The 18,058-nt window shown below is 42.2% G+C and overlaps 1 protein-coding gene across 1 annotated transcript in view; it reads right to left on the bottom strand.

Annotated features, from left to right (window-relative positions):
- Positions 1-18,058, bottom strand: part of EXOC4 (exocyst complex component 4) — a 387,317-nt gene that overhangs the window by 237,323 nt on the left and 131,936 nt on the right. Inside the window, exons 8-9 of the mRNA XM_063308928.1 lie at positions 15,464-15,609; positions 9,750-9,838 (exon numbers count right to left, since the gene is read on the bottom strand). Of these exons, the coding sequence (XP_063164998.1) occupies positions 9,750-9,838; positions 15,464-15,609 (235 nt within the window). The remainder of the gene's footprint in view (positions 1-9,749; positions 9,839-15,463; positions 15,610-18,058) is intronic.

Raw genomic sequence — 18,058 nt, 5'->3', positions numbered from 1 at the left:
CCAAAGAGGACTTCAATCTCTTCTCTTTCTTTCCTTGTTCAATTATCATTTCCCTCTCACACAATCTCACACACACACACTGCTCTTCCCCATCTTCCTTTTTCCTTTTGTTCTTTCTCCTAAAAGAAAGAAAAACACGGTGTGTGCATGTGCGTGTGTGTGTGTGCGTGTGTGCGTGATCGCACATGCTTATGTGTGAGAGAGACTGAGAGTGAGAGCGAAGGAGAATGTATTGTCAATCTTCTCTTGGCAAGCTGGACCAGAAACAGATAAACAGGCACTCAAGGATAGAGGAACATCTGAGAAGAAAGGCTAATGAAGCCATTACAAAATACCAATGGCTGCTCTATATCAAGTACAAGAGTTATTTCTAGTAAAATCAACATATAGACTCTTGCTCCTCTTTCTCCTGCCCATGATCTAACGAGCTAGAAATTGATCTCTTGTGGATGGGACACCTTCCACCTGTCCCCTGCTTTGGCACTGGACCAACCTGGTATCAGATTGGTTTTTGTGGCCTCCTTGAGAACTGGCTGAGACATCTATACAGAGATGAGGGATCAGTTGATGTTATAAATGGGATACCTTATTTTACAGGCAATTGACTTTAATCAGCACCTAGTAATTTAAATAATGTGCATACACATACACATAATCCTGTGTCTGCCTGTTACAGAGTGTGACTTCTGACATGTATATTTATGGGTTTGTGTATTGTAGCATAGCAAAGCAGTTTTGTTTTCCTGGTGACTATTCTTTTGGGGGGGAATCTTAAATTCAGGGTCACCTCCTTTTCAGTCGAATGCAGCAGTTGCCCTCAGCACACTGATGACACCCAACTGTCCTTCCGTGGCAGTTCTTGGCTGGATATTTTAGGAACATTTGGAGGTCTCTGGGCTGTCAAGGACTGGATCTGGGAGAAGAAACTGAAGCTGAATCTGGACAAGACAGAGTGGCTGCGATTTCAGGGTCTGCCTGATTTGGTAGATCTGGATGGGTCGTTTCCTCTGAAGGATCTGACTGACCCTACAGAGTTCTCCAGAATCCAGCCTTGACACTTGATTGCCACATTATATCAGTGGCAGGGAAGAGATAGGCTGATATCAGCTGCACAGTAGAAAACCAGTTGCATCTGTTGCTGCAGGAAAGAAACCAGACATTGGTGATGGATGAATTGGTAACCTGAGGACTGAACTACTACAGTGCACTCTTGGTGGAGCAGCCCTTGAAGCTGATTCTAAGACAGCAACATGGATGCACATGGATGCTTCAAGGGTGCTTCTAGGAGACATCATGTTAGGCTTGTATTAAAGCCACTGAACTGGTTACTGGTTGCTTTCTGGGCTCTATTTAAGGTCCTCACTATGGTCTAGAAAGCCTTACTTGGTTTCGCTGCAAGTTCCTTGGAGGACCCCTTATGTCCATATAGACTACCCTCTACTCTTAGACCTTCAATGGAGTCCTATGTGCAAGACCTGCAACAGTTATGCTTAACAGGTAATTGTATCTTTCCCATGATGGACTTTAGACTATGGGATACCCATCACTGGAGCTGAGGCTGCTGCCCCACCTCCTCCTTTCCCACCTTATTTATGAAGAGTTTTAAAACATTTCATTTTGTCCAGTCCTTTTAAAGTTTTAAGAAATGTTATCAGGACAGGGTTGGACAATTCTACACCCACAGGGATATTTACTTGCTACTTATGGCTGCTAATGTGGGTAGGCACCCTAGCATCTTTCTAAATAAATAAGTAAATATTATTTCTCAAGGACATTTTACCTAAGAAAGAATCAGCCTGCATTTGCTTCTAGTAAACAGGAGTTACAGACAGCAAGTATGGAAGAGAAAATGGTTGAAGTTCTAGAGAATCATGTAAATATTACATTGGTATTTACCACTGCAGAGAGGCAATCTCTATTGAAAGAAAAGTACTCTGTTCTCAGTAGAATGCCAAATTTTGAGAATTTAGAAGACAGGTTGTGATTTTTTTTTTTTAAAGTGCCTGCTAGAAAATGAAAAAGAGCTCTTGCACTCTAACAAGGTCTTACCATAGTTTAATGCTAAGAATCAAGAAGATGTTTGATGTATCAAGCAGGACACTAATGAAGCAAAGGTGAACCTCTGTAGCTGGTTGGAAAGCAGGTGCCCTCCCAGGGTAATGTATGCTGAGGAAGAAAGGATTTCTCATGAATATTCATTCTCTGTATTGCATATCTTTAGTTGACTGAGTTTTCCTCCCCATTCTTAGGATGGAGGTAGAAAGTGTGCAAAACCAGAAGGACAGATTTCCACTGAGGAGGAACCCCAAACAGGTGTCCGTGCATAAAAGCTTTAAACAGCTGTCTTAAACATTTGCACCTTGGGAATAGGAGGGGGGGAGGAGAGAGAGAGACCTTGCAACAACTGTTGAATGCAGCTGAATCAAGGAAAAAAAATACACTGAGGCAGGGAAGAGGAACATTTCCCGGGACTCCAGCTACAAAAGATAAGACATTTTCTCAAGAAATAGCAGGCAGGAATAGTTCTATATGGAAAAAGTAATTCTATATGGACAACGATTTCACTACATTTTTATTTTCTGGAAGAATGCATCCTTGGAATAGAAATATGACAGTGGCAGCCTATATTCCCTCCTTGAAGTTTATCCAGTGGGGCTGCTCCCCGGCCTTTCTGTTTGCAATTTCTTTAACTACTTCAGGAGCCTGCTAGCCCCATTTCCGACTAGCAGTAAGCATAAGCGTTCATGAGCTACAGCTGATTTGCATATGATGATAGGTCAAGGTTAAAGTTTTTAATATAATTTGTTAGTTGGACAAAGTGCTGCCAGACTCCTGATTTTTTGCTACCGCTGACATGGTTCTCCTTCTACAATTAACTTCTTCAGCCACTCGTTAATTATTTTGTCATCTAGGAGTTTAGCTTCCTCTTCTCTAACAATTTTATTGCTTCTGATCTTAATGTTTCTAGCAATATCCTTCTCAATCTGAATTGGAAGAAGAACTTGCTTGTCTACTTACATTTTAATTTTATCAGGCATCCCCCCACCTAGTTTGAATTTAATTTTTCTCCCACCTTCCTTGATCCTTTCCCTGACTACTGGTATCCTTTTGGATTCGGTGGCACCTTTCTTACTCTATGAGAAATTTAATTCTATTTACTCTCTCTTTCAACTAGCATTTTACTAGCCCCCTAATTTTTTTATGAGATTGGGGTTTTTTGGGAGATGTGGGATTAAATGTGATTGTAACACATCTCCTTGGTAACCGTCTACACACGCATACACTGACCTGGATAGCGTTATGGTCATGTTTTCTAAATGATTTAATGATACTTCTATCTTCTCTATTTAAGATTACATCTTCTAACCAGTTCTATGACCGATTCTTGCTTCTTTATTGTGACCAGCCCTTTAATACATGATGCTAATTGAAGCCAACCACTTTACAACCAATGACACTGTAGAGATTTCTAATTAAACTGTGCATCAAATGCAGCCTGCTTGTAATTTCCCTACGCAGAAAGAACGTGGGCTTTAAATGCCTTCTTTCCTCTCTTGGATTGAGCTATCTAATTTCCCAGATTGCAGCTCAGCTCCGCTCTCACCCTGGGGAAACCCCCAGGCTAAAGATCTCTGTGCCACCTGCATTTGTGTTGGCTGGACAACACGGGGAAGGCGTCGCCATCCAGGGCATGTTGCTTCCCACTATGTTAGCTGAAGAAACCCCTTTCATTTGTGCCAGCCATGCCACCTTCCCCAGCATCTTTTATTGGTTGATTTCCAGCTTTTGCTTGGCCAAGATAAAGAGAAACTGCAGAGGAGGCATAAGAAATAAAAGGGGGAAGAGAAATGGGCATCTTATTACTGAAGGCAGAACAGAAGTTGCTAAAGGCACTTTCCCTCCGGGGTGGAATATTGCAGACTTCTTCTCTGCAAGCTGCTTCTTCTGGATATGGAAAGAGGAGAGAAGCCATGCAGAATTGCTCCCCATTACTAAAATGTAATTCTCTACTGATTCAACTGCCATTTCTGTAGCACAAGGTTTTGTTTTTTTTAAAAAAGACAGAGTTCCCTTTTCTCCTATCTTCTTTTTTCCTGTCAAGTTATCTGGCCTCTGTTTGATAATCTCATTTCCTGAAAATCAAAATACTGGCAATTTAAGCTTCCCAGAGTGTTAATTGTGACCTTGCTCCACTGCTAATCAAAAAATTGGATGTTTTGCATGAAAATGCTGCTCTAATTAATTCTCAGTCATAAAGCGCCTTGGTTTTAATAACCTCTCCTTGATTGGATAGCCTTTGAAGAGATGGCGGCTGCTAATCTCCTAAACTAGAAAAAAATGCATGGAAAGGAAATAATAAGTGGGCTCATAAGGTCTGAGCAAGATGATTCAGCTGACAGTCAATGCAAAGGAGACACCTTTCCTGGCTCAAACTTCAAATCACACTTCAGTTTGGCCAGGAAGGATGGGAGAGACAGATCTGGGGCCGAACACTGCCATTCTCTGCGTAGGAAAAGCTGTTTATGCCAGGCTGGTTTTCAGGGGAAGATGTGTGTGTGTGGGTTCCTTTTCCAGCTTGGGACAGACACCTGTTGCAATACCTCTTGTTAGATATAAAGCAGCAGAGCAGAAGAAGGTTACATGACAATTTCACAGAAGAGGGATCAGTGAAGTCCAACAAATGTTTATCCGGAAGTAGTATTTACAAAACGAAGGAAACGGGTGACAGGAAAAGGAAGACAGTATTAACTAAATTCAGGAGACAAATCTGTGCTGGATATCTTCTGCCCTAAACTTGTAGTTTCTCAGGAGGTAAACTTCTCAATCCCATACATTTTTCTTTCTGCAGCTGCGTCCCTACATTCTTCCTCTGCTGAAAAACGAAGGAAATGTGAATTCTTGCTTTCAGCACATCCTGAGATCCCATGTACTGTGGTTTTTATGTGTGAACCAGCCAACTGTGGCTTATTCAATAAACCATGGTAAAATGGCTTGGGTTAAACCAGCTAATGGATGGTTTAATCAGTTTATGACTTCTATCACTGGCCGACCACACTGTAACATTGGAAGAGGCCAGAATGGATACACAAGAAAAAAATAGACCAGATAAAGTTAAAACACTTCTTCTCCAGAGCCTTTGGAGGTTGAGTGTTATTGTTATGTCTCAATTATGGGTGTGACATATGGCTTTTTTGGTTTTGATAACTGATGTGCTATTTGATAAGAGGAGGAGGAAGGAGTATTATGTATGTTCACTGCCTTGAGTTACTTATAAAAGTAATAAAGGCAGGATAAAAAATCTAAAAACCAATATTGTTTACTCTGTTTTACTGCACTAGTTGTAAGCTACTTAGTAACTAAAGTGACATACACATTTGGTCAATAAATACAATGAATAAATCAAGAGCCTTGCTGGATAAGGTCAACAGGCAACCAGTGACCAACCAGATGTATTCAGGAAGTTCATTGGGATAGACAGGAAGCACGGGTGCTCATAAACTGCTGGTCTTCAGCAGCTGGCTAGTATTTAAAATACAGTGCCTGTGACTCTGGATAGAGGACACAGCCATCAATACTGGTAGCGATTGACGAGCTGATCCTCACTAATTTGACTCACTGGATTGCAGCAACCGTACAATTTGAATATGTTTTGTGTAAAGAATTAGAAAAATGGCTGCATGTCCCATCTTATATCTCAGGTTCTAAAAGGGCCAAAGATAACTTTTTCAAGAAAAACTAAAGCTGGGAATCTTAATTCTGGTCTATCCCAGATTCAGACAGCCTTTGGATTGCTGTGGTTTTAGATTAGATAAGCTACAATGAATTGTGGACCTGTTGAAGGGGTGAGTGTTTCTGGGAATGCAATATAACATATATAAAAGAAGGTCTATACATTTAGCAAAATCCTACTGACTGACTAGTGAACAGTGGAAGAATAAATTTCCATATGGTCCTCAAAAACTGCTTGTCCTAGATGAAATCTAGCACAAGAGGCAAAATAGAGGTGGGTCATACGATTTTACAGTCAGGTACAACTGCCCTTTTAAAAACAAAACAAAACAACAAAACTCTAAATTAATCAAGACAGTTAGCACTTACTTCCACACTGTCAGAAATACTAAACACTGGAGAAATACTGTAGATTGTTTCCTTGCCATTTCAAGGATTTTTTATAAGTTTCTCGATACACATTCCTGGCAGGAAAAGGAAGGTGGCCTTCAAATGGCATCTCTTTGGCAAGTTGATTTCACTTGGGACCCCATTCAAAGGGCCGTTTCCTTTGCCCAAGGATATTATCCTCCTCCCCAAATTATGTTGGCATACTTTTTTTTTTCCTCCAGTGGAGGCAAATTATAAATGCGGGCTGCATTAAATGTAAAAACCCTATAATCAACATTTTAATGAGTCAAATCCCTGGCTAATGTGCTCCCACAGTAAGGCAAGCACATGCAAATGTTATGCCTTTTCATGTTTCTTCTTCTGAACTATGGCTGCTTCTGTGCTACTCTTTCTGATGGGAAGGGCTTCGGCTGCTTATGGTAAATCCTTGAGTAGCTTCAGTGAATAACAGCAGCTACCGATGATGCTACCTAGTTGGGTCATGAAACATCTGCAGGCAAACAGCCAAGCTCAGAGAGCACCGAGGACTCCACAGCAACAACTGTGCTGTTCCATGGACAGCAAATCCGTTGAGGGAAGTTCTGATCCAGAAGAAGAGAGCAGCAGCAGCAAACAGAGAGCTTAGCAGAAAACCTTGAAGAAGAACTCTGGAGGCAGGACAGACCTTTGAAGGAGCCCAACTTCTGAGTTACAAGAGGGAGTCCAGCTGCCACAGCATCATGAAAAGAAGATGTTACGCAGTTAAGGTGAACTTAGCAACATGGTAACAAAACCAAACAGAAGATTTTTCTGCCTTTATGATCCTAAAGAACTTCACCTACGTACATGCACACACACACACATTTCATGATAAGGATGACTGAAGCTTTCATCAACTGAAATAACCATTCCTCCAGGGCCCGATTTACTGATGTTGCACCTCTGGTAACGGTTTGCTCAGTGACTGGATGCTGGTGCCCTGCCTGGCAAGAGACATTAGGCTCTGAGCCCCCACCTCCAAGTCCCTTTGGTTCTGGATTTGACAGCAGAGTCAGAATCAGAAGGAGGCACTGGTAGCAATCGTAATTAAATCCTATGGTCTCTCCCATGCAAAGGGCACTTCATTAATTACAAGAAATGTGACTGCTGTGCTCCACAGCTCCTTGAAGACCATGCTGCTTGGTAGAATTAACGGTAGCATTCATATCAGGAATAGGAAAGCTATCAGAGATCGAATGGTAAATTCATGGGAATACAAAATGTTTAACGTACACAGGCATTTTTATCAAGAAAAAGCCAAGATCTCACCTCTCCTCATTCAGTTGGTGCTCTAACTGCACACTCTCCTTGCTCAACACATTAACGTGCATCCCTCAATCAGAGTGTAATTGCATTTGCTCACCTTCACCTCCAGGGGTTCTCAGACCACACTTTAAGAAACACTGGTTTAAGGAGTTGCAGACAGATGCTACATGCATGTCTCCTTGCATTCCAAGGCACCTTTTTCTCTGTGAATCCAAAGTCCTTCCCCATTCTTGTACTCTATTCCCTTCTGCACCGCTACGAACTAGCATCTAGGTGCTGAGATAAAGTCTAATAACTCAGACGATGATTTTGGGACAGTACATAAGACAATCCATCTTTTTTGACTTCCTCAACAACCTCAAGATTTAACAGGGATCAACAGAGGTATGATATGGGAGGAGTAGAGAAAACAAAGTAGAAACAGCAATTGGGGATGACAGATACAACAGACCTGGGCAAGATATTGGTTCATATTAAGCCTTGCATATTGACAAAGATGGAGCAGATCCTTATAGCCTACAGCTCCTTCTGCTTCTAAGATCGATAAGCAGACACTCTAAAATGTACTTTTAGCATGATACCAGAGTATAAACATGGATGATTTTACCTCTCTGTGTATTATGATGGACTGCAGTGCTACTGCAAGGCCTTTTCAGTCATGCTTTGCAAAGGGTTCCTTATTATTATATTATTAATTAAAGTCATATGCCGCCTGACTCCCAGCAACTCAGGATGGTTTGATAAAATCCACTGAGGTGCTCCGCGCAACACCAGCATCTGAAGTCATCCTTTTCCACAGCCCTGCAACATCTCCTGTCACTGCCAGCCATGTGGCAGAGAGGGGGGGAATGGGAGAGCTGTAGGGAGAGCAGCAAATCAGCTAATTGATAATATGGGGCACCTCTTCCTTTACGTTTTCACTGCCCCGAAATATATAAGCCCCCTTTCGCCATTCTTGACTGGTAGGTTCAAGACAGTCCATTGGGTGTGTGTGTGTGTGAACCATTTCAGGATATCAAAATGTATAAAAAATGGGTCCATACTTAATTCCAGACTGTGTGCATCCTCCAAAAGCAAGAAAATCAACTGGAAGTGATAGAAAGTGAGGGAGCAGAGGTGAAGTTGTGAGACGACCCAAAAATATCTACTCCTGTTTCCTGCTAATGCTTGTTTGGCCAGCACCGGTCTTCCTTTTGACAGTCCCACTCTGGACACCTAGTCACATTTGTGTTTAACAAATGAGTGCAATTGTCATTACACCCTCAAGACACACCCATACCTTAAGACAGAAGGTAGGTCCCCTATTTCCTAGCTCCCTTTGATTCTTCCTCATCCCTCATTCATCCTTTTTTCCAGGGCTCTTTTCTAGCTGGAGACAAGGCATAGTTTGTTGTTTTGACTAAGTAAACAAACTATGGTTTGTTGGAAGCAAAAAGGAAGAAGCGCCAAAGTTTCCTGTACAACTAGTTCGTGCAGTGCCAAATCCACATTTTCATGGCTACACCAGAACCCATTCATGAGTTAGGACAAAGGACTTTTTTTTTAACACAATGTGTAATTAAACTTTGGAAGTGTCTACCATGAGATGTGGTGCTGGCTACCAGCTTGGCTGGCTTCAAACGAGGGCTGGACCAATTCATGGAAGTCCTGGGGATCAAGGGCTCTCAGCCTTGATGGCAGCAGGGCTGCCTCTGAAGGCCTTCTGCTGGGACAACAGTGGGTTTCCTTGTGCAGTTGGTTTGCCACTGTGAGAAAAGACCATCAGACTAGATGGGCCAAGGGTCCAAGCCAGCAGGGCACGGCTTATGTTCTTATGTTATGACAGGCCTGTCCCAATATCAATTAAAAAGCATCCTGCCTTTGCCTTCAAAATTGCCAGTTAAAAATAATTGATGTATCCTTGAAGTCTGTCAGCCTCTGTGTTCAGTGCACGTAACACAGTATTTACTAGAAATGTTGACATATTAACCAGTATTTTCAACATGCATTCCAAACTTGGCATTGAGGTTTATTTTCCTTAGAAACAAGCAGATTCCAACCCCCTCATTGGAGAGATGGACATCTTGTACAACATTATTCCTAAAACCTGAGAGCAAGTTTGGTCTAATGGCTCCAGGCTAGAAACCAGAAGGCTATGAGTTCTAGTCCCGCCTTAGGCATGAAAGCCAGCTGGGTGACTTTGAGCCAGTCTCTCTCTCTCAGCGCCCAATGTCAGGCTTGGGCGACAAGCCAGTCAGTTAATTCCTGTTGCAACCAATGGATCAATATTCAGTTGATCCAAAAAAGCGGACCCTGCCCCTGCAGGAAAAATGCTAGGAAGAAAAAAATCATATAACCAGTCCTACCATGAAGCTCCCCACTTCTGCTGTACAGCTCCCTCCTTTGTTCCTGCAAGTAAGTACTCATACTGATGGCATGGGAAGATGACTCAAACCTGAAACAAGAAACATGGCACATCATTACCCAGTATGCAATGCTGTCTACCGCTGACAGTGTCAATACTGTTGTAAATTCGATTTGTATTACATGTGGGTTTATTTATTATTTTTGAGAGGGCTTTTTTTTAGTTTATAAATTGATTTGGATCATTAGCGGTTCAGAACCTTTGGGAATGGGTGACGTGTAAATAAAATAAATAAATAAGCAAGCAAGCATACATGAGGTATTCCAGAACCTTTCACTCCTGAGCCAAAGTCATTTCAAGGTCAGGACTAGTGTCTTATATTGGCACTGCTTTATTAAAAGGGGAACTGGCCACCAGCAGGGACCTCATGGCTCTGTGACTCTCCAGCCAAGGACCCCATTTCTCAGATTTATCCCTTTCTGTAAACAAGCAGTACACAAAAAGTTCAGAGATGGCCAGTCGCTTTTAAAACAAAATGAAACTTTGCATCCTTTACTCTTTGCCAAATGCACGAGGGCAAAGGAAGACTTTGCAAACTAAATGTAGGGAACTTCCAGAAAGTGAACTTCAGGCAGTCAAATCAATATGCAGGATTTCATCAGGTGACTACCAAATGCTTTGAGAAATTAAGTACAAGTAGCCCTTGACTTATGACCATTCGTTTAGTGACTGTTCGAAGTTATGACAGCACTGAAAAAAGTCATTTCTGACTGGTCCTCACACTTATGACTGTCACAGTGTTCCCCACGGTCACATGATCAAAATTCAGGTGCTTGGCAACAGGCATGTATTTACAATGGTGGCAGTGTCTTGGGGTCACATGATCACCATCTGAGACCTTCCCATCTGGCTTCCGACAAGCAAAATCTATGGGGAACCACGTGATCCCCTTAACGGCCATGGTAATTTGCTTAACAGCCGCCACAAAAAAGGTCATAAAATCAGGTGCGGTCATGTGATGCCTGGCTTAACAACCGCCCTGCTTCACAACGAATATTCCAGTCCCTATTGTGGTAGTAAATCAAGGACTACCTATATTGCTATCTTATATTTCTCTGTTCCTTTTACACCTTGCCCACTCCCAGTTAAAAAAAAAAGCCTAAATAGTATAAGCCAATATAACAACAATAACATTATGCAATTACAAAAAACCTGCAAATTTTAAAATGTAAAACACAATATAAAAGTCATAATGACAACAATATACAAAATAGGATTAGACATCTTCAAATGTTCAAAATCCAGAAGCCATTCACAACCATAAAAATCAAAAGGTGTCGGGGAGCTAAGCTATAAAAATAGATGGTTAGCCTCCTTCCTAAAGCAAAGTGGAGAGAAGGCAGCACACATTTTAGGAGGAAGGAGAGGCCACTATGTTGCTGCTGCTGCCACTAAGAAGGCCCTTATCCTGCTAGACGAGTGTTTCTCAACCTTGGGAACTTTAAGATGGGTGGACTTCAACTCCCAGAATACATGGCTGGCCGGGGAATTCTGGGAGTTGAAGTCCACCCATCTTAAAGTTCCCAAGGTTGAGAAACACTGCGCTAGACTGAACCAGGCCTCCTCCTGGTGCAGCACCCATAATAAATCCTTTGAGGAAGATCAAAGCTCCCAGTTTATCGCATATGGAGGACAGGGCCCAAGCCGCTTAGCGTTGGAGGTATCTAGGCTTAATGTTTGCTCAGAAACGTATTTGGGGTAAGAGAAAAAGTCTGGCTCCATAGAGGAAGGAGAAGCACGTAAGCCTGAAGCTCACATAAGCTCATCTGCATTATGGTAAACCATACCCATTGAAAGCTTCCTTGTGATTAACCACGCTATACTGGTGACATCCAGGCACGGGAACTGTGTTGCAGCCTAACATGGGAGAAGGTCTTAGGAAAGTCAGAATTAGATGCCAGCTGGGGCAGGAGGGAAAAGCAGCAGCAGAGGGGTAAAGTCTTGAACTACAGTAAGCTATTGGTCAACCTGGTTGCCAAGAATAATCTGCCCACGTTAGCTAGAAGTGTATTTCCCCTCTTCAGAACTATTATTTGAAATGATTGGGTTTTCTCTCTTTCCGGTTATAAAAGTTATAGAATAAATATATTTATTTGCTGTCTATAAGTCAGTCTTGATTCCTGGCAACTACACGGATAAGTCCCTGCAGTTTTCTTGGCAACATGTTTTTGGACATGGTTTGCCTGGCCTTCTTCCTGTGGCTGAGAGAGAGGGACTGGCCCAAGGTCACCTAGCTGATCATTTAAGTGGTTACATTAGGGTTACAATCAGGGTACTTTAAAAGAGTCTGAGGTGTCCCACTAAATGGGAAGGAAGAATGGGAAACAGCTACTTCATCTGGTAAGACAAATATGGATGGAAGAAACACTAATATAACTGGGATGATCTCAAACCTGCATTAACTTTTAATAGGATGAAGAAAAAAAATCCCATTTCCATGGGAAAATTCTACAATCATTGTGACAGCTCACAGACAATGCAAAAAGGGCCTGAAAAAAGAGCTGTCATCACAGTGAAAGCAGTGATGGGGGAATGAGCAGTGAGGGACTGGCTGTTCTTATTAAGAAATAACATCCCTTTTTTCATCAGAAAGAAACAAGTGGATGAGAGAAGGCACGCATGTGTTAACGTGCCAAGCGGCAGAGGGTAGGAGCAGCATAGATAAAGCAGGATTACCACAAATCACATCTTCGAAAGAATCCCAGAGGGAATCTCAGAAAGATCTTCCCAATCTCTGAAGCCAGTCCTCTGGGGGTGAGTGAAAAGTGACAAGCTATGTGGCATCCTACATCATGTGTAAACTCATGGTCCATCTACAACCTCAGAGCAACGGGGTTCATACAATGGTTTTGATTTAGCAGGATCTGCAAAGAGGATCACTAACATACTAATCCACAGCTAGCCAGAATGAAGTCAAAAGAAATGTGCCATGGCATCACAGGAGCAACTAAGTACTTAAATAGTGTAATTTATATAATTATGATAATAATAATTTATTAAACTTGTATGCCACCCAATTCTTAATGACAAAGGAAAGGAAGGGAAGGGAAGGGAAGGGAAGGGAAGGGAAGGGAAGGGAAGTAAATGGATGAAGAAGGGAAAGGAAGGGAAAAGAGCAATATGGTGAACCCCACAAAGCCCAAAGCATCATCCCCCTGTGGATGCCTGTGGTCAGTATAAATATGGCTTCTGTTGGTAGGTAAATTATGGCTTAAAACCACACTTAACATATTCAGTATAGCTGTGGTATGGGATACCAAGTGATGCAAGAATCAGATCCCATAATTTGTTTCCGGTTTCCTGACTTGTCCTATGTCACATTCAGAGAAATGCCAGGCAAGCTTAAAATCAGAACAAACCAGGTTTACTTTGCTCATCAGCATGACTGATTCTGACTTGTTTCCTGCTTGTTCAGCAATAGTAATTAAGGCAAACCATAGCTGAGAATCATGTGTAAACATAGCCAGGGTTTCTTTCCAGAAAATAGATTGTAACACCAAACATTAATCCATAATCAAAATTCCAGACCACGTTCCCACCAGGACAATTAGCTTGATATTTCCATAAAAAACACATTTCCTTAATACTTGTTTTCTTTGCGAAACAGATTCAATCACTTCACACATTGTTTTGGTGGTAACAGGAAGCTAGGCTTATCAGCAACTTTCTAGGTTGTTCTACCACACATACCTTCATGCAGATACACAAAACTCTTTCTGTTCTTTGGGCTTTTTTACAACCTGTGACTTTGCAGTTGCTTTGACTGTTGGTTCTCCTTGGCATATTTTACCATTTATAATCTAGGGTCTATTTTATGGTATTGTCCTGGAGTGTATTGAGATTTTTATCAACACTGCTTGTAGTTTTTTATTGGGTTTTATTCTACATAATGCATAAATCCTAGCTGTCAGGCATTTAGTAAATTTAAACAGATGTGTCATTTGGCTTTTCTGTAATGTATCAAAAAGTTTAATTCACCAGCAACCTGACTGGCTGCCAAAAAAAAAAAAGGGGGTGGGGTAAATCAGTAGAAGAATAATTCCAAATCAGTGGAAATAGTGATTTTATTCTATGTTAGTCAGATCTCACCTCAAGTCTCTGCAGTTCTGGATGCAACATTTTAAAATGGTTTAAACTGTGACAAGTTTAGAGAAGGGCAGCAAGGATGATCAAGGGGCTGCCTCCTATCAAGAAAGACTGAAGGAACCGGGAATGTTTAACCTTGAGAAAAGAAAAATGAGAGGGGATAGACCACATCGTCAAATACCTGAAAGGATGTTACATATAAGATCAGTATCTGTTCTCTCTTGTTCCAAAATGCAGGACATAGAATAATGGATTTAAGTTACAGGAAGACAGGTTCTTACTGAATGTTAGAAAAAACTTCATGACAATAAGAACAGTATGATAGTGGGACCAGTGATGCCAAGAGTTGGCGGGCTTCCCTTTAAATGGCCATCAATCTGGGATGCTTCAATTTGGATTTCTGCACTCAGCAGGGGGTTGGACTCAAAGGCCTGAATGGCCCCTTCCAACTGCAGAATTTAGAAGACAGAACTACGCAAGAGAAATTGGAAAGGCATCTGGGGGTAAGAGATGATGACCACATCACAGAACTGATTTAAGCGCATCTCCAAAACAGCAATAAAATAAGCAAAGCTAACGATCAACCAAAATCAACTTTCTTAAATCAAAGCTTCATAGAATAAAAGAAGAGCAACAAGTAACACAGGTCTTTCTGTACAAGGTGAATCTGCTCCCAGGCTGTCTACTAGACTGTGTGTTGACAGATGCAGAGAATTCTGAAAGAAAACAGACTGCCTGGACTTCGGTGACAGAAGCCAGATTGTCACAATATTATCTTCAGATTTCTAACAACCCTTCCTTACTTAGCAACATCATTTGCTGTACAGGTAGTCCTCACTTAACAACCACAACAGAGACCGTAAAATTAGTTATCAAGCAGTGTGGTCATTAAGCGACTCCTGGGTCGTTAAGCGAATCTCCATGGTCGTTCAGCGAATCCAGCTTCCCCAATTGACCTTTTTGTCGGAAACTGGCAAAAAAGTGTGCAAGTCATGATCACATGACTGCAGGACGCTGCAACTGGCTGTAAACGTGAGCCAGCTGCCAAGTGCCCAAATTAAGATCACGTGACTGTGGGGTCGGTGTGATGGTCGTAAGTGCGAGTACAGGCCATAAAGCACTTTTTCTGAGGCCGTCGTAACTTCGAACTGTCATTAAACAAATGGTCGTTAAGCAAGGACTACCTGTATGCTCTTTCTGCTCCCAGAAGGGGCAAGGGGCTTGCCCAGCCATTCCGCCTTCTCCTGTTTACGTTGTTTATGAAGAATGTAGGGGGCACGACAAGGACTATGGTGATCTTCTTGAAATAACCAAGATGCCATATTTTCTCACCCTCTTCCCCTTCCAAGCATCATGCTTTTGCATTTGGCTTTTCACCACAGTTGAGCCCCTTAGAAATCCCAGGCCGGGAACCTTCCCATCTGAGGGAAGACAGACAGACATTTCACTCCCCTAGAGCAAAGGTTCCAGTGGAGTTACTCTCAAGGAGAAGGCAGCATTGAGGATTCCAGGACTGAGTACTCTCAATGCCAAGCACAGCCTAGGGGAAAGCGGCAGAGCGGCACGTACTTGAACAAAGAGGTCTTGGGCCTTTGAGGCTTCTTCTTGGCAAAGAATGCAGCAAACTCCCTTCCGGAACTGGCATAGCTGAGCTGAGCTGATGGCTCCGAAGACGCCCGGGTATTTTTCATATCCAGGTACTCTGTGAGCAGCATCTAGAAGGAAAAACAAAAGCAAGATCACTCTAAAGAAGCCACTGAAAGGCTTTATAAATCAATCACAGTTTAACTTCAAGGGATATGGCAGAGCTGTAAGAGGTGCACGTTTTTGCTTAAAAGTTATCACGGTGAATTCCTGCCAGCAGAAGGTGTCATTCTAGTTTTGCAGAAAAAGGGAACATTTAAAGAAGTTAACATCATCTCAGTGCTGGCTTTTTATAGGATTGAATCGTCTTGAAGAAGAGACTACCTGTGGGCAATTTACAAGGTTTCCCCAGAAAACACAACCACGCTGAGCTGTGTACCAAAAGAGATCCCTAACTTCTTGGGCCTGCAGAGATCCGACCTGTTCTCTAGCACAGGGTTTCTTAAACTTTTTGCTCTCAGGACCCCTCCCCACTTTTAAAATGTTATGGAAGACCCCAAAAGAGCTTTTGCTTGTACGGGTTTATATTTATCTATATTTACTGTATTAAAAATTAAAATTGACACATTTGTATTTATTTATTGAATCATGTAAAAATAACAATATTAAACCCACTCGGTATTAACACAAATAAAATATTTTTCAGGAAAAAACTCTTTACTTTTTTGACAAATGAAAATAATCATGAGAAGAGTGACATGGTTTTAAATTTTTGCAAGTATCTTCAATACCTGGCAAATAATTTTGATTTTGCAGACCTCTGAGAGGGTCTTGGGGGATCTCCAGGGGTCCTCAGACCACACTTTAAGAAATAGTGTTCTAGCAAATGCTGGCCAGTTGCACCAGGCTAATGGTTATATTACAAAAACCCAGCTGCCTTCAGAGGGACAGGCTTAAATAAGCTTCACTGTTGTTCCATCTTCACATGGAAACTTGGACCTTGTTTGTAAAGTGGTCACAAGAAAAGAAAGACTGTCTCATGCAACGTTGCTCTATGTACGATCCCCAGAACTCTTCGGTGCTGTTAAAGCCCTATAAAACTGGGCTGTTTGCAATGGAGATTGTGTCCAAGCTACAAGGGTTCACTTTCCATGGATCAGAATAAGCTACTGATTGATGGTTGGCCATGTTTGCTGTGTGAATTATGGGAAGAAGAGAAAAGGAGGGGGGGGGGAAGTGTTTATTGATTAAGGCACATTAAGGCACTGGCAACACCTCAGTCTCCTAAGAACATGGAGGAATTACTGCTAATTATATTTCACCCGGTGAGGAAGCTGTCTAACCTAATAGAAGCGCACTGACAGTAACAAGTGGAACATAACAGCAAACTGAGCATCTTATTTAAACAAATTAACATGAAACAACCAGGCCAAAAGAATTAAGCTGCTAATCAGACAAAACTGGGAATATTTTTTTTAAAGCAACACAATTAAATAGCAATAACCTGATTTCTATCCATAAATATCTCAGAACTTCGCCCCCAAAGCGGATTCTATTTCACCCATTTTAGGCACAAGAAGTGCTGCTGGTGGTTGTTTTGCTCTGCATCTTAGCTACCTATTGTTCCGCTTTTGAAAGGAGGCTCCTTTCCACCACAAGTCTACACTAAGTGTACATTTGACAATGCAGCGTGAGAATAATTAACAGAGTTCAAAAACCAAATCCACAACGTCTGCAAACAGACCAGCTGCCAGATCCAGTCTAGGGTGTCCTATTTAGACTATGAGGCAGGCAGACAGGGTTATTATCAGAACACTCTTTAGTAATACAACTGTTTACAAATAATAAGTCCTTGTGATCAATGTGGTAGGCTGGTTCCGATCAAGACCACCTGGGCAACAACGGAAGAACCGGCAAGGCTGCAGGAGGAGACTGTGGCAAAACAGCTAGGCAGGATTCGCTGACCGGAGCTGGGAAATTGGAATAAGCTAGGGCACGCAGCAGAACTGGAACTGGAGGCAAGTGTCCATGATCTTAAACACCACCTAAACTAGGCTGGTACCTGGAGGCCAGGCGAGACCGAACTGGAACCACCAGGCAAGGCTTGGCTCTGGAGGCAGGACTGGACTGAATTGGACAATCCAGGCTGGACTGGATACACTGGGCTGAAGACTCAGGACAAGGCTGATGACTTGAAACAAGGCTGGACTTGGCTAGAGATTCCAGGCTAGGCTGGTAGCTTGGAACACGACTAGACTGGGCTGCAGATCCTGGACATCTTTGGGAGAGAGGGTGTTCCTGGCTGCGTTTAAAGAGGTGTTGGTGCACCCCCTCCTCCAGGTCCTCAACCTTGCCTGAACCCAACCACATGTCACCTCTCAAGCTGCTTTTACCAGCCAGGAAGGGCATGGTCTAGATGACATGTGGTGGCATTTACTGTCCGTAGGATCCTGTCCACTTCCTCAGTTCCAAGAGCATTTTCACAATGCCATTATGAGGCACATGACATTAACTCAACCATGTTACACCAATTTTATAGAACTGCACAACACATCAAATCTCCAACTAGCCACGCAGGCT

Source organism: Candoia aspera, chromosome 7 (assembly GCF_035149785.1).
Source record: "Candoia aspera isolate rCanAsp1 chromosome 7, rCanAsp1.hap2, whole genome shotgun sequence".
Taxonomy (NCBI): domain Eukaryota; kingdom Metazoa; phylum Chordata; class Lepidosauria; order Squamata; family Boidae; genus Candoia; species Candoia aspera.
Note: the sequence above shows the minus strand (reverse complement) of the source record. Positions and strands in the feature narration are given on the sequence as shown.